We start from the raw sequence: 17500 nt of genomic DNA, 5'->3' as shown, positions 1-17500 counted from the left end.
TAACACCAGCACTCAGGTCACTCCAAGGCAAGTACAAATATGACTCAGTCATTGTCCATGCTGGTGTGAATGACCTGAGACGTACCTCCCTGGACTACATGAAAAGAGACATAGAGGAGCTCTCTGAGCATGTAGCCCAGGCCGGTATGACCCTGACCTTGAGTAGCATCTTACCCTCACCAAGAATGATGCCACAATATGAAGACAAGATGATCAATTTCAACAATTGGCTTAAGTATTGGTGTCATTCAAAGGGGATCCAATGCCTGTCAGCCTGGGATGACATGCTCGACAAGCCACGATGCTTCGCTAGGGACGGCTTGCACCTGTCATCCCTGGGCTTTTGGATAATGGCAAAGGCTCTTGCCACCCCCATAGTGCCTTTTTTAGGCAAGGCTCAAAAGACAAACCCACCTCTATAGGTATCACAAGGGATAAGAAACTAAGAGTAATGCTACTCAGTGCCAGAAGTCTAAACCTCAAGATGCACGCACTCGAAACTCTCCTTAGCATGGAGAACATCGATATCTGTGCGGTAACAGAAGCCTGGTTCAAGGCTCCCGAGAGCACCTCAGCACTACCAGGTTATACCTCATACCATGCTTTTCGGCCTCAAAATTTGGAACGAACTACAAAAGGAGGGGGAGTATCAATATTCGTCAAAGATACCCACACCTCCAGGTTGGTGGCACAGTGCAAAGCATCAGAGATTATCCATGAGCAACTAACAGTGGGTAAAACTGCCTTTCAGTTTATAGCCTGCTACAGACCACCCTCCCAAACCCAGGAACTCCACTCGGCCTTTCTGAGAACACTGGAAAATATGAAGGTCTCTCCAAACACCATTATATTGGGTGACGTCAACTACCCAAACATAGACTGCGAGCATTACTCTAGCTCCAACACCCTAGCCCAAAGGTTCCTAGAATTTATAAACACAAATGCTATGGAACAACTTGTTACCACTCCCACAAGAGGGGAAAACATACTGGACCTAATCATCACCAACATGGGGGATCTATGCTCCAGAGCAGAAGTGTATCCCTCACTGGTAAGATCAGACTAAAACTAATCTCACTGGATATTCACATCCCGACCCCACCCCACCCCCCCTGCCCAGAAAACCACAGTGAAAAACTTCTCTAAAGCAAATTTCACACTCCTCAAAACCAAGGTGGAATCCTTCAAAGCCCCCGAGCCTGTGGAAAATATGGCCCAGACCGCAGAATCCTTTATAAATGCATTCTATGAACACCTTCAGGAATGCATGGATCATGCAATCCCAAATAAAACCAAGACCCAACCCTCCAAAGGCAGACGTCCTGTCTGGTGGACCCCAGCCATAAACAAACTATACAATAGAAGGAGGAATCTACTACATGATAGAGCAAAATCCCAAAAAGGGAAGGCATCTCTGATCAGTATTAGCAAAAAACTACGGGCACTCTTAAAATTGTCTAAGGCCAGCTTTGAGAGAAAATTTGCACAGGACACTAAGGATAATCACAAGGCTTTCTTTAGTTATGTTAGGAACCTGGGTGGGAATTCCGAGATATGCTCAGAATTAGTCAAAAATGACAAAAAATACACCGAACCCACAGACATTGCCAACATCCTAGCTAACAGGTTCAGCGCAAACATCTCTCCCCCTCCCCACCAAAAGGGCAAATATCTATCCCATCAGAGTGCTGCACCCCTGACATCTCAGATGCTCAGGTAAGAGCCGCCCTCTCCAAAGCAAAAAACACAGCATCAATGGGACCAGACGGTGTCCTGGGCTGCGTCCTACATGAACTCCAAAAGAGCTAAACCCAAACATAAAACTACTGTTCGATCTCAGCCTTACTACAGGATATGTACCCAAAGAGTGGCGTACAGCAACAGTGGTCCCTCTCCGCAAAGATGGTGCCTCAATGGATCCTGGAAACTATCACCCCATAAGCCTGACTAGCTTGGTCTGCAAAGCTATGGAAAGGATCATCATGGACCTCATAAATAAAGATATTGGGGACCTACAGACACTGGATCCTACCCAGTTCGGCTTTGTTAAGGGCAGATCTTGCCTCTTAAGCCTGGTCGATTTCTTTGAAACAGTCACCAAGGCCATTGATGAGGGGAAGGTGGTCCACACAGCCTACCTAGACCTCGCAAAAGCCTTCGATACAATACCCCACTCGGGCATTATAGATAAGCTCACCAGCTTAAATATAAACCCCTATGTCACTAGATGGGTTGCAAACTGGCTCAAGGACAGAAACCACATGGTTAGAATTGCTGGAGCCATGTCAGTCTCCAAACCAGTTACAAGTGGCATCCCACAAGGCCCAGTCCTGGGACCTCTCTTGTTCGGTATATATTTCTCGGAGGTACAGGCCAACACGGAAGGACTGTGACTGACCAAGTTCACAGATGACTGCAAACTAGGTGCCATAATCGACTCTCCAGCCGATACAAGCATCCTACAAAAGGGCCTCACAGAAACAGACAACTGGTGCCAGAGCCATGGCCTCAAGCTAAACACCAAAAAGTGTATAGTCATCCCCTTTGGCAAAAACAAAGTGCCCACAAATTACCACATAGGTGGTAATCCATTAAGTATGGAAGACGTAATTAGGGACCTGGGGACCCAAGTTGATAGCAATCTCTCATTTGAAAACCACGTGGCCAAAGTGGTTAGAAAAACATTTTATACAGCCCACCTAATCATGAAGGGATTCACATCTAGATCAGGGGAGGTCATCATGCCTCTTTACTCATCCCTCATCAGGACCATAATTGAGTGAAATGCCCCTTTTGGGATGTACCTTACCAGACACCTGCAGCAACTGGAAAGACCCCAAAAGTACCTCACCAAGAGGATCAAAGGGCTCAAACAGATGCCATATGCTGCCCGGTTAAAGAAACTCCAGCTCTCCTCAGTGGCATACCACCTGCTCAGAGGCGATCTGTGCCTGACGTATAAAGCCATGTCCAACCCGGAATTAATGGACATGCTGCACCTCAGAAAATCCAAATCCCATCGAGCTATGCGCTCGAGAGACTTGAACCTTAGCACTGAAATAAATAGGACATGCTGGAGGGACAGATTCATAACCCAGAGGCTCCCTTCAGTCTGGAATAAAATCCCAGTCCAGGTTAGGCAGAGTCCCTCATTGACTCTCTTCTAGAGGAATCTTGATGAGTGGATGGGAGATCGTGGGTTTACCCTGGGTATCACTTCTGTGTCACTGTTAGACAGAGGCACAGTATACTAACCTAGAAAAAGGGCATAGCAAAATTCATTTAAAATGGGTGGCGAAAGCCAAACACACTCTGGCTAGGCTTATAAATGCCCTAGGGCAGATAGCCTAGTATGAACCTATGAACCTATAACAGTTGTTAACTTTGTTAAGATGTTAAAATACTGACTATTTTTTCATATTACGTTTATGTTTCATTAACCAGGTGTGCAAACTTTAAAATGTTTTACAGGACCTCTATGTTAAAGACCTGAAAAATGTCAGAAAGACAAATTTCAATTACAAATATTTGAAATGGTAGGGCTACACCCATATCTATTCTTCTTTCACCATGTAAAGATGACAGCTGTCAAGATAGCAACAATGCTTGTAGTTTTCTGTCTTCAGAGGCATGAAGGACCATCTGGATTAATATCCTGATACCTACATCACAGTAAACTCTACTTACAGGGCTAATAACTCTACCACTTCTCCCAGGACACTCCTGAAAAAGGACTGTGTGTCCAGAGGGCCTACCTGGTTAACAAATATGTATTATTATTATTATTATTATTATTATTATTATTATTATTATTAAATGTCAAAATGCTTTGAGAGCAATTGCATTTTCTCATACTAAGTGCCTCCAGGGACTGTCTAACCCCAAAGAAGTCTAAGAAAGTCGCTCAGTGAACTATTGGTGGCACGTGGTTATACTCATTTTTTTATGTATGCTTTTTCTGTGCCTGTCAACCATCAAGTATCCTTCAGAATGACTCAACCTACTCATGCCTCATGCCCCATAATAGGGAGGTCTTGTGTATAGTTTGGCCTGAGAGTCATCAAGAGAAGTCATCATTCAGACAGCCATGAAGGTCACCTGTGCCAGCTCAGACTTCTTGAAAATTAAGGTATTTTGTGAATAGGCAAACCTCATAAGTCAATATATATATTTGTACATTTCTTTTTGATATCTGCCTCTGAATTTCACTTTCCACATTTACCTTATAAATTTACTGTATAAATTTTACAAAGTTACATATTTATTTCCCCTTCTTACTATTACTGTCCTTAGCATATACTACCTGTATATACCATACCTTCTGGTACAATACTCTTTTAAATTATGCATGTCATATATTCTGAATATATGCACTTTGTTTCTATTTGCATTCTTGATTTTGACTATTTATGCTTGCTCTCTGAGCTTATTCATGCCTGAAGACAGACAACGGCAAATCCATCTCCCTGATAAATAAATAAATATCAAATAAAATAAATAAATACATGGGCTAATCCTACACTCTCGGCAGTGAGACATGATCTGTGTCACCGTGTAAGCTCACATGCCTTTCCCTTTGTGATTGCATGCTCCCACACACCTGTGCTTAAAGTTACCACCGTTGAGTAGCTTGGCAACAATCCCCCATGCCATGCATTTGCATTGCCACCATCCTTTGAGGGATTGTGCCAGTGCAAGGTCAGCTGCACCCCACCATCATTGAGGATGGTTATGTCTATCACCTGTGCCAGTTACAATAAATGTCTGCAGTGTTAATCTTAAGCAGATCACCTATGCCATAGTCAGGGTTTTGCATTCTATGCCACCAGGGCTACTGTTGTATTTGTTGTTTTGCATCCAATAAATTGCATCTACATGACACTTGATAGTCAGGCAGCAGACTCAGTTCTTATGTAACTTTTTAATAAAGTACAGTAAAAATAATTTGCCCAAATGACACTCAATTTACTATCTGGAAAGCAAAGTAAGTTTATTAGCCATCAGTATTTGTTATTATTAGACAGTAATATAGAGAGCACAAATCATAACAGTTTTATCAAATTATTTTCAAAAATGATCATAATTCTATTTGCGAACCTACAGCAAAAGAATTATGACATCTCACCATGCTGTTTTAATTATCAAATTTTATTTAAAAGTTATCATAAATCTACTAGCAAACAAACAGCAAACGAATTCTGTAAACTCACATGGTGATGGTTTAATGTTAAAATGAAAACCTCTTATTACTTTGGCGCAGTGCCAAACTCTCTACCTGAAGCAGAGGTAGTCTGGGTTTAGTTACTGCCCTGGGTCATAGAGGATTTGTTGTTGTATGGTAAGAAGAGATCAGTCAGTGACTGTCTAAGTCTCTTTCCCAGGATAAAGGATTCTGCACCTCAGTGCTCCTGGTGGGACCCAGAGGTTTGGTGTAAATAAACAGGGTGCGCTTCATTTCACTTAACAGCAGATGAGGTGGAGTGTATCAGTAGCATATGCACACTTCCCTTGGGAAAAGCTTTGGGCATACAGAAATCTCTATAACATCAGCAGTGTGGCACTCCTAGCCCCAACATACCAGTCTGTGAGAATAAGAGTTCAATACATGGAGACAATGACTGTGTACAATATGACGACTGGAATGAGAACATATGTATAGGGTATGATGTGGCTGAGCAGACAGTGCCCTGTTCTCCTATTCTCAGGTAATGATGGGTGCTGTAGACACACAACAGATAACACTTCATAGCAGCCTGGGGTACAGCAAACTCTATGAACTTTCATTGCTATGACTCCTGAAGTTTCTGTTGTCTTATTATAGGTGAAAACATTCTTATAGTTTGTCTATCTTAGGTCAAAGCATATGGATTTGCTGGTAGATTATAGGCTGCAAACACTAACCACACTACTTTGGTACACTTTGGACATAAAACCCGAAATGTTGATCCTACACTGAGGGTATAAATGAGTTTTGTGAGCAGAAGGGAGATTGGCGACACCTATGTTCAAGGAAGAGGGCATACAACGACAAAATATTTACTTTCCTTGGTAGTCTTAATCATGAAAGTTTGTGCTGGCTATTGTAATAACTGTCAAATATTTTAAATCAATTTGTCTTTAATTTTAGTAATTAATATGACTACTGTGTAACCAATTATATAACCAACAAGTCAGCTTCTGCTGAAACACAAACAAGAAATGTCAAGCCCAGAAGGCAAGTTGGATACATGTAGTGTTCCATATTTTTATAGTTCATGCTTTTCTGCTGTCCTATATTCTTTCTTTCATAACTGTTCTTGCTCAATGTTTAGTCCTTCTGCTTGTTCTTACTATGGCCACAACATCAAAAATAATTACAATTTTGAATAAAATGATGCATCACATCAAGGCAAATGGTAGCATGTCATACCTTTATTATATACTGATTGAAACATTAGTATACTAGGTATATGTAGCAATCGGTGCACCCAAAGAGATTTCTCACAAAAAGAATACAAGGGTTTGAAAACAAATCCTATGTAGACTGCCTCAAATCATTGTCCCTAAATTTGGTTTTCTACAGGCTGCTGAGAAGCAACCTATGTCTGGGCTGCAAAGTTTCTTGAGATCCAGCACTACTGGACCGGTAACACATTCAGAAAACAACCATCATCTGAAAAACCCAATCTAAGGACTTAAATTTCAGCAGCAACATAAACAGGATATTAGGTGTCTCAGAGCCTCCCTCTTCTCTGGAACAGGCTTCAGATCCAACTGAGTCAGAGTTCTTCCCTGCATTTATTCAAGCAGAACCTGGACCAGTAGATGGGGAACCACAAATATACCCTTGGTCTGACATTCATGTTTCTACTAGAGAGAGGAAGCTTGTAATTGTCTATGTAAGAATATACAGCCTCCACTAAACATTTAGGAACCATTACCAATCACATTTTATTTTTGGAACTTGGCAAGGCTTAAAATGCTCCCTTGAGATGTTAGCCTAGAATTCTATGATAACCAGGGGTGGCTGATGCTATTGGAATGCAAACCTACAGTCCCACCCCCCCAGCTGTAAAAAAAAGAAAGAAAAAAGAAAGAAAGATTAAATAATGAGTACACTACTGTATACTAGATGCGAGTCTGACTGGCTCACTGTTAAAACTCAAACTGCACATGCATGCGAGTTTCGGGTTTAAAAAAAAACAATCCAGACTGCTGTTAAACCAGTCCAGATTAGGAAGAGAAGCATCAGTGTACAGATGCCCAGACATTTATGTGGTTTATAACTGCAGTAAAGTAGAAGTGGATTGGACTGTCACGTCCACAGTCTGATCCCCATCTACTTTATGACGTACGTGACTACTGATTGGTTCTCAGCTAGAATCCTGTTATACTGCAAGGGAAATGTCTGAAATCTCTCTCAAAGTCTCTACAAGGGAATCTTTTGGTTCTGGTCTGCATGTGTGTGATGCCCCAGTTAAATATACCTGGTGGCTAGAGTTACTCAGGCTCAAATCCTGTACCTTGGGTACAGGTAGCAAGAGCCTGAATTCCCTACCCACCACCACTTGTGAAAACTGTCCAGATTTTTGCCTCATGTTTTTTTTCTGTTCTTTTCCTCATAAAATCTGTGTCTTTCTGGATTTTTGTAATCAGTGAAGGATTAACTTCATTAAATAATGACAGGCATTTGAATTTCAGACTTCATATTCTTCAGAAAATATATGGTAACACAATACCTTTTATCCTAGCAATTTTCTAAGTTTATAAGATCAATATTTGAAATCTGTCCCTAATTTTGGGGCTGTATTCCCCCATTACTGGCTTTGTCCAGTTTTTCTTTGTGCTAAGAGGTTGAGAGCTATGGCGAGAACTGAATTCACTGAATACATTTGGGGGCTGTATTCCCCATTATTGGCTTTGTCCAGTTGTTTTGTGCTAATAGGTTGAGAGCTATGGTGAGAAATGAATTCACTAAATGATAGCCATTTAAGTTTTAGTCTTCCTGTCTTTTAAGAAATAGCTGATTTGGTATAGTGGTATGTTGCTCTGACTAGTGCATAGTGTCCTAGGTTCAAGACTTGGCAGTGAAACACATGGTGGTAACACAACATTTTATTCTAGCAACTTTACAAGATTACACAAGCAATGTTTAAAATGTGTCCCTGGATTTTGGGTTTTTGCCCTCCCCCAATACATTTTGTTTTTTTCCTCATTTCTTGTGCTGCAAAGTTGGGAGATACAGTTGAGTGTCAAGTGAATTTTACAAGGAGCCGAAAGCTTCAGGGGAAGAGAAGTTTAGTGCTGCTTATGCTGAGTCTACTTGCATTGTTAATAGCATAACAGGTTGAATACTTGCTTTTGATACAGAAAGCTGGGTTTCTACTCCCACAGTATGTAGATGCATTGCTGATACTGTACTGTGTTGTACTTTTAAAGGGGGTGGATGATGCAGTCCAGAGAATGTCCTCTTTGGCAGAGATACCCAGTAACTATGAACCTGTTATCAGTTTGCCATCCATTCCCTATTGCAATATGACTAGCTTATCATTTTTAATGTAGCATAGGCAATGTATTCCTCAAGGGCAACAGGCACTTTATTTGTAGATGAAACAATGAAATATAAAGTTGTTTGCAAGCAGCAACCTCTTCATTAGTTACAGATTTCTTTAATGTGGAATTATTTAGATGACTTTTATTTCTGCAGAGATTGTTCATATTTACTGATACTGGTGGAATGCAGAAGTTTGAGTAGACTTTTATGATGGAAATGTTCTGAACTGAGCAGTTTTGTCATTATTGGTGTATGCATTTTGTTTCATTGTTTACTGGAAAAATGTTCAAAACAATAAATTTAAAATGCGCTCTAACAACTGTACTGTACTATATAAATAATATAATTTAATACAATCAGGAAATAATTTAATACAATCAGGAAGGTGTATCAAAGAATGCATCAATGTTTCGTGTGCAATGGGCCTATGATTTGAAAACAGCCCAAAGTTAATCTTTATCTCCCACTGGCCAGATATATTTTCTTTGAATGTGAGTTTCAATACTATTTCAATGAATGTGAGTTTCAAGGGCAGAGAAGTTTTAATGCTAAGTTTATTTTCATTGTACGACTGTATTGCTTTGTTTAGCAGATGTCTTTCCATGTTTGTACTGTAAAATGTAAAATAAAACTTTTAAATGAAATCCAAATCATTGTAGAACTAAAACAGTATGCACATTATAGTGTTTATGATAAATAGGGCAAAATAGCCAAGTAATGGGACACTGGAATGGCTGCAGGGGGGAGGCCCCATTTGACCATGATTTTCTGAGGGGGGGAAGGGCGGCAAACTCAAAGACAGCTCCGGCTGAACTACACCTCTCAACTGTCCAGATTTTTGCAGAATGAATAGATTTTTGCTTCTTATTTTTGGTTTGTTCCTCATACAATTTGTGACTTTCTGGCAAATCATTTAGGAATGAAGTCACTAAATAATGACAGACATTGAGTTTCAGACTTCATACCCTTCAGAAAAATGCATGCTAAAGCAAGACCTGTTATTCTATCAAGTGTCTAAGTTTACACAAAAGCAATTTTAGTACTGTTTGTTCTCCCAACATATCTGGCCTTGTCCAGATATCCTGCAATAAAAGGTTGAGAGGTACACACAAATAAATTGCTTTATAGAATGAAGTATATCCAAACCTCTCAAACGTCCCCAATTTTGGCTCAATATGTTGCTCTCCCCCCTAATGATCCCTCCGCAAAATGGCAACTTTGAAAGAAAATGTGGAGGGTTTACAATTAATAAATAATTGTAATGATCAGAGATATAGATTACTTTTATTTCAGAAATGCATGTAGATTCTCTTATTTTGTCAGCTGCTCAGTTTAACAGTACCAATATTAAAAGTGTCCCTTCTTTGACAGGTTCCCATCTGTATTGTGTGGCTATCTTATATTTTTGCATCACATTTTTGGTCCATTTTTCACAGAATTGTGGTTTTCTGGCAAATTAGTGACAAATCATTAGAGATTAAAGTTAGAAAATAATGACAGCCATTTGAGTTTCAGATTTCATACCGTTCAAAAACATCATACTAATGTAAGACCTAGTATTCTACTATCTTTTTAAGTTTATAAGAGCAATATTTAAAAATTGTCCTTATTTTGGGGCCTTTGTCCCTCTTCTACTTATGGCTTTGCCCATATTTCTTGCTTTGATATTGAGAGGTATGACAAATTTGTCAGGGCCATCACCTTCAGCCAGAGACATTTTAAATTGTGACATCATTGTTGTACCCCACTCCCCCATGTAGTGACTTTGGATGTGTCCAAGGAAAGCAAGGAGTAGTTATGCAGTGTAAGTGTGCAGAGTATCCCCTCATCCAAGGCAGACACAAGTACTACAGTGGCTTTTCATCTGTCCTTGATAATGCAGAATGTTCTGGTTTTCTGACATAATTTTACACTGTTGATTTATGTTTATTATTATTCAGAAAATGCATGTTGTTGCAGATGCTTTAATGACCATCAGGTAAGCTTGTATGAGATTGTAAGATGCAAGTAATCTTTAATAAGCATACTGTTAAAGAATTATCAACATTGAAATCCTTGTTGTTGTTGTTGCCATGCAGAGATGCAGAGAATATTTACATAACTAAATAACGTATAAGCCTTAGGTATTGAAATGCATATAACAGTATTTGTAATAAAGGAAAGGATTACAGTATTTTCAGAAGCTCATTACATTTTTTGGAGACTTGCAGTCATATTTGCAGGCTTTACCCGTAAACTAAACAGAATGCCACTCTATCATGTGTGGTCCATAACCTGTGCAGTAATCTTTTAAGCAATTTATCTTGAGCTTGTTTCTTGTTTGCTGTTCATTTCTTACTTTGATCATGTTTTCCCCATGAAATAAGTAGATAGTTGTTGTCAGGCAGCAGGTCTTTTTTGGATAAAAAACATTTTTACAAGTGGGGGTATCTCAGAGATTGCTACTTTCAGCATGTTACTTGGTACTTTTATAAAGCTGAACATAAATTATAATTAGAACTGCAGTGCAAGGAAAAGTGGTTTAAATTGAGTGCTGCTTGTTTTTTTAATATTTGACTTTGACTGGCATTCCAGTAATGTATTTAAAAAGTAATTTATTTTTTCATGCCTCACAACCTTTTTGTTTCCATCTAGATATTAAGCAAGCTGTCATGTAGCCAATGCATTGAAATATTTTTTTTTCTTCTCCACTTCATTTTGTCTTGATTGGACTATCATAATGACGGTTTGGCACCCAGGGCAGTGTAGTTAATTAAAGTCCCAGTTTTTGTGGTTTTGAGCATAGCTCCGCCACTTCATAGTTGGACACACCTTCACATTGACCCCACCCATTTAGCTGTATACTGCAGCCTCCCTTTGATTTGAAGTCACCAGCTGCCACTCATGATAACACATGATAAATGTGAGTGTGACAGTGAATGTTGATGAAGGGAGAGAAGGACAGATAAATGAATGCAGAAACCAGACATCCAGCAGCAGCAGAAATGAAGGATGACATACTGAACTTGTATCAGGAAATGCATAAAAACGATAATGCCCACAGTCATAAGAGACCTTAATCTACTAGTAGGATACTGGGATGTGCAAATACTGAGAAAAAGAGGGAAAGAAAAGTGGCGAATGCTTGGTGGGAACTGTAGTTAGACAGAAAATGAAGAATGAATGAGGAACATATATGATTTCTCTCTCCAGTATCTGTAATGGTGACAGGGACAGATCTGAGACATCACACAAAACAGATCATGCCATGGTACAGCTTCTGGGATATGAAAAGTATTAAGGCAGAGATGGAACTACAGAAGGATAAACTATAGATTGGTAGATACGGGAGATTTTGAGCTCAATGCAGAAAGGTTACCTGTTGGTGTACATGAAATGTATATGACTTTAAAACCTTATGGTAACCATTTCCTGGGCTCATATTAGAAGAGCGAAAACCCTAAACCGCAAATGCTCACATGAGCAAAAATGCCAGGAATAAAAAGTGGGATTGCGGGGTCATGTTACAGTGAGGAGTGGGATATTTGCCCTTTCCTCACTGTAGTGCGACCTTGGAGTTAGAATATATAGTTATCGGGGGTGTGGGGGGGGGGTGCAGCCCACCACAATAGCAACTTTGATCACCGTAATTTTCGCTCATGTGAGCGTTCTCGGTTTAGGGTTTTTGTTCTTCTAATATGAAGCCCCATTTCCTTTGTAGGGACAGTCCCAACAAGGTGCATGAAGGTGTACAGCACAGTGGCAGACTATGTGGCCACGTTAAATGCTATCGTGGCTTCCCAGGGAAGAATGGTTCAGGTAAATGTCAGAGTGTTTAGCAGACAGGTAGTGTCAAGGGGTGTGTGCTTATGTATATGTGTGGGAATTCATGTGCGAATGTATGTATATGACTGTGTGTGTGTTAGTTAGGGGAGAGACAGGATAGGGTTTTGTGTGTGTGTGTGTGTGTGTGTGTGTGTGTGTCTGTGTGTGTGTGTTTGTGTGTGTGTGTTTGTGTGTGTGTTTGTGTATGTGTGTGTGGGTGCATGTGTGTGTGTGTGTGTGTGTGTGTGTGTGTGTGTGTGTGTGTGTGTGTATGTGTGTGTGAGTGCACATGTGTGTGTGAGTGTGTGTGTGTGTGTGTGTGTGTGTGTGTGTGTGTGTGTGTGTGTGTGTGTGTGTGTGTGTGTGTGTATGTGTGTGTGTGTGTGTGTTTGTGTATGTGTGTGTGAGTGCACGTGTGTGTGTGTGTGTGTGTGTGTGTGTGTGTGTGTGTGTGTGTGTGTGTGTGTGTGTGTGTGTGTGTGAGTGCACGTGTATGAGTGTGTGTGTGTGTGTGTGTGTTTGTGTATGTGTGTGTGAGTGCACGTGTATGTGTGTGTGTGTGTGTGTGTGTGTGTGTGTGTGTGTGTGTGTGTGTGTGTGTGTGTGTGTGAGTGCACGTGTGTGTGTGTGTGTGTGTGTGTGTGTGTGTGTGTGTGTGTGTGTGTGTGTGTGTGTGTGTGTGTGCACATGCACAAGTACAGCTTAACACCATGAAAAGACAATCACTGTGCTCCTGTGCTGCCACATTTGCACTTCCTGTAATAACAGTATGCATTACTATATTCAAGGATGGGTCTTAAACAATTTTTACAAGGGCAGATATATACTGTGAATTATAGGTGTTATAGTACAAATGTAGCAGATATTGTATCACAGACTCTTCAACTATAAAGGATACTTTTGCTCAAATTTCACGTGCATGATTACAGCTAGTAATGATTCTGTTTCACCTGTAAATCAACAACATGCATAAAAGTCTTTAAGGTGGTCTAGTAGCAGTTTAGCTCTGAAATGTGAGTTTTCGGTTTTATTGCAAATTTCTGCTGGGAGGTAATTCCCATAAGATGGGATAACATTTTTAAAACTTTTTACCTCCCATGACAAGTAAAATGTGGTTCCTGGCAGTGCTGAGTAATTCAGAATTTGTGAAAAGATCATAGGGGGATGCCTTAATGTGCTGGAGGAGGAGAATGACATCTGTTGTATTTTATGCATAAGTATAGAGCACAGAAGTGAGTCGATGGCTGGCGGGGGTACCTAGATGAATACAGTGTTTTTATTTTCCTGTTAATGGGACCATGATTATAAACGTGCAAATTATGCTAGCAGCAGAATGCATAAAATGAAATGCTAAATGGAGTTTACTTCAATAACTGAAAGGTCATATTACCTTATAGTACAATTACTAAGACAGATAGGATATGTTTTCCTTACTGCTAATCTGGTAAAAAAAAACTTTAAAAATTATAGTCAGCATTGTTTTTTTTCTTCTTTTATATGATCTAAATGGCATCCCTTTAAGCTGCTTATGAGCTACTGGAATAGTCAGGCAACTGAGCAGCTCCTCCGTATTATTAAAAGTGACACTGCAAACAGCATTAACTTGTTTATTCTCAGATGTATTGGTAGAATGCAGCAAAGTTCTGCTTTACTCCATTTAAAGTTTTTTTTTCCTCATCAGACCATGCCCTAAAACAAGTGACCTCCACGTGTTTCAAATTGCTCACCTTTTAAACAATTTGATGAAAAACAACCATCTTGGATGAAAGATGTCACTAGACTTTTTACATATGCAAAATTCTTCCTCTGTATTTGAAGAACAAATTTTTCATTTTTTTTTCCTTCTCTAATTGTCTCTGCATCACTTATTATTTTGAAATCTGATTATAACTCCTTTTGTGCAAGATACTGTCAAAAATGCACAACCCATCAAAGTAGAATGATTTTTTTTTTAATTATAAATTCAATCCAGTAAGTGACTATGCAAAAGTACTGAATTTGCAGTGCCAGGAAACTTTAGTTCATGTAAGCGAATAGACTGCCTTTCCATCATTTTGGATTTTTCTCAGTGTACAGATGACCTAAATTTCATAGCAGTGCAATTACATTATGTTCATCTTTTCCAGAATGGTATGCAACAAGCTGCAAAGCACATAGCTGCAAAGCAGCACAGCGGAATGTGCAGAGTGACTCAGAGTTAAGTATTACATATCAATCTGACTCTTATCCTCAATAGTTGTCCCAAAGCAATTAATCTGTGACCCAACACTATTCGGTCTGTTCTTGTTCTCTTTAACAGCTTTATGCTCTATTGGCTTACTATTATATCTATTACTTAAGTGTGCTCACTTCAACGTATGGGGTTTCAATTCATCATTCTAGCTATGGCAGACTTAAATATTTTGGTTTAAATATAAACTGCAGAGAAGTGGTAAATGGATTTAAACTGCAGTCTTTACAGTTAGACATGAATGCACAGTTACTCTTCTTAAATTGCTGTGTATAATGAAGAATTTTCAATAAATCAGTAATAAAGCCTTAAATATCTAATTGTCACCCACAGCTGATGAGGACTTTCTTATATCTTAGTAAAAGTGTTGGAAATGTTATCAATTTTTTTTTTTTTTTTTGGAATTCATTGCCGAGGTAAACATTACAATGATGCACACATCATGCAAAAGCTATTATGTTCATATTTTGGGATTACAACAAAAATGAGATGTGTCACTAATGGTAAATAATAACAGCACCAAAGTACCTGGAATTTGTACTGTGCCTCATATGACATGGACACAGTTTATCTCAGTCAAGTTTTGAAAGGATACATCATACAAGACTATCCATTAAAATATTCCTTTCAGAACCATAGCTCATTAAAAATATTATAACAACCATCTTCTAACAATGAATCTCCAGTATCTTCCAAAGAAGCAGCCTTGTTATTACAGAAGCTATGAATATATGTCAATGATCATTTTGTGAAACTACCCTGTGCTTTAACATTCCACAACATCTAAATGGAAAGAATCCTTTGCTATCGTGCATTTCTTGAATGCATGTCAATCGTGTCTCAGTCCAAATAAGTTCTTTACATACAGCTGACAGAATTTATCTCTTGATAAAACTCCTTGCAGTGTTTCACCCATTAAAAATGCCATGATCTCCATGCAAATAATAGCTCCTTTATGGCTATAAATGAGATGCATTGTAGCCCACTTAACGCACCGATTTTTGGCCATTCAAAAAGATATTATGCTTCTGCTCATCATGTCTTAGTGTCCTTTCCAATGTTACTGTGCATAGTACATAAATGTATTCAAGCACACACACATGCATTTCAGTGAATTAGGAGAATGCAGATTCTTTACTCTGGGAGTCATTTTAATGTCGGAATTGTTATAATTGCCGTTTCCTGTCATTTAAACACACTCAAACAGCACTTGAAATACTTACACTCAGGCTTTGTAAATACTTTAACAGGTTCTGAGCTCTCTCCTGGTCCCCTCTCATTGTAAGCTACCACTCTAAACAAGTACGACTCTTCTGGCTTCAGACCTCCAACTGTCAGCTGAAGAGTCCCAGGCTGCGATGTATTGACTGCTCGCTCCCTGTGAAGTATAAGAAAAGTATTATCGTACTTTACTTTTGCACATCGACATTGATTTTTTTTTTTATTTACTTAAGGCATTATGAAATGACATGAAATATATAAATAACTCACACACTGTAAAGCTTATGACAATAACTCTTTAACTGCAGGGCACAACTTAAAACATTATTTCACTGAAAGTCTGTGGAAAATTCTTCAAACTAAACAATATTAAGCTTCAAACAAACTAGAGATGATAAAAGATCAAAATCAACAATGTTTATGCAAACTGGTATAAGTCTCAGTTAAGAAAACAATGTTATGATTAATGGTATAGATGCCATGACAATCACCTTGGAAATATAAAAAAAAAATGCATTTTTCAAACTTTAAAGACATGTTTCATCTTTCGTGCAAGGGTTATTTTATGGCAAACTCCATAGGAAAATATAGGTTTGCATTGGCTTTCTTTCTTAACTGAACCTTTGAGCAACAAAACAAAGAAGATTTATATAATCATTTTTATTTTATACCAAAACATTTCATTGTACACACGTATTTCAATCTGAAATGACATAATGATGAGTACATGACTTCACAATAAGGGAAAATGGTCCAGTTATATAAAACAACTTGGTACACAAATATGTATGAGTTCTGCATACTAATTAACTGCAGTCACATCCCATGATAAGCAGACCTAGCAATTCTTCTTCTAGAATATTCCTTATATGCTAGGAACATTTTGCAATAGAGTTTACTAAAAGTTTATTATCATTTGCTGACAGTGCTTTTTTTACAATGGTGTTGAAAATGCCAGTCATCTGTTAGCATTTAAGTAATTCAGGCATATTAAAGAATGGGTTTAAAGAATAACACATTTACTCAACAGAGTTCCACAGGGTACATTAATACACAGAGCGAGTCTGGTTAAGAAAGTAAGTGTGCCTATATATATATATATATATATATATATATATATATATATATATATCTATATCTATATATATATATATATATATATATATATATATATATATCTATATGTATATGAATCAAATGCTATACTCCGTATAACAGCACACACACACGCGCGCACACACACACACACACACACACACACACACACACACACACACACACACACATGTACACATACCTAGACTTATAAGAATCAATGTCATTTTCTAACCTATATTACATAAATCCCAAGAAATAAATATTTAAACATTGGATCAAGTTCAGGAAACAACAGGTCTTCATCCAAATTAACATTTATGTTTTCTAACTTTTAATACATCAACTGGAACTGCTACTTCCTTCCAGTTCAGCAAATACACAAATATGTCCTAATGTATGCTGCAGTCATTAGAAACAAATTGTAAGACACTAGTATAAACATAAAAGGAATTACACTAAATTTTAATTTCTTTGTAAGATAATTGACTTCCAAATGTAGTTATTCATGACAGATTATTACTTGGAAAGCATTGATTCAGGAGAAATTACTGAATACTAGCAATCCAATTAGACTACAATGTGAGGACTCCTTCATGACTGAACACAGTTGCTAC

General features: G+C 38.5%; 1 protein-coding gene across 1 annotated transcript in view; it reads right to left on the bottom strand.

Annotated features, from left to right (window-relative positions):
- Positions 1-17500, bottom strand: part of DCC (DCC netrin 1 receptor) — a 2283601-nt gene that overhangs the window by 987216 nt on the left and 1278885 nt on the right. The window contains exon 9 of the mRNA XM_044089014.1: positions 15791-15945. Coding sequence (XP_043944949.1) covers positions 15791-15945 — 155 coding nt within the window. The remainder of the gene's footprint in view (positions 1-15790; positions 15946-17500) is intronic.

The sequence above is a fragment of the Protopterus annectens genome, chromosome 1.part1 (assembly GCF_019279795.1).
Source record: "Protopterus annectens isolate FY-2018-M chromosome 1.part1, PAN1.0, whole genome shotgun sequence".
NCBI lineage: Eukaryota > Metazoa > Chordata > Ceratodontiformes > Protopteridae > Protopterus > Protopterus annectens.
The sequence above is the reverse complement of the archived record's forward strand: the minus strand, read 5'-3'. Positions and strand labels throughout refer to the sequence as shown.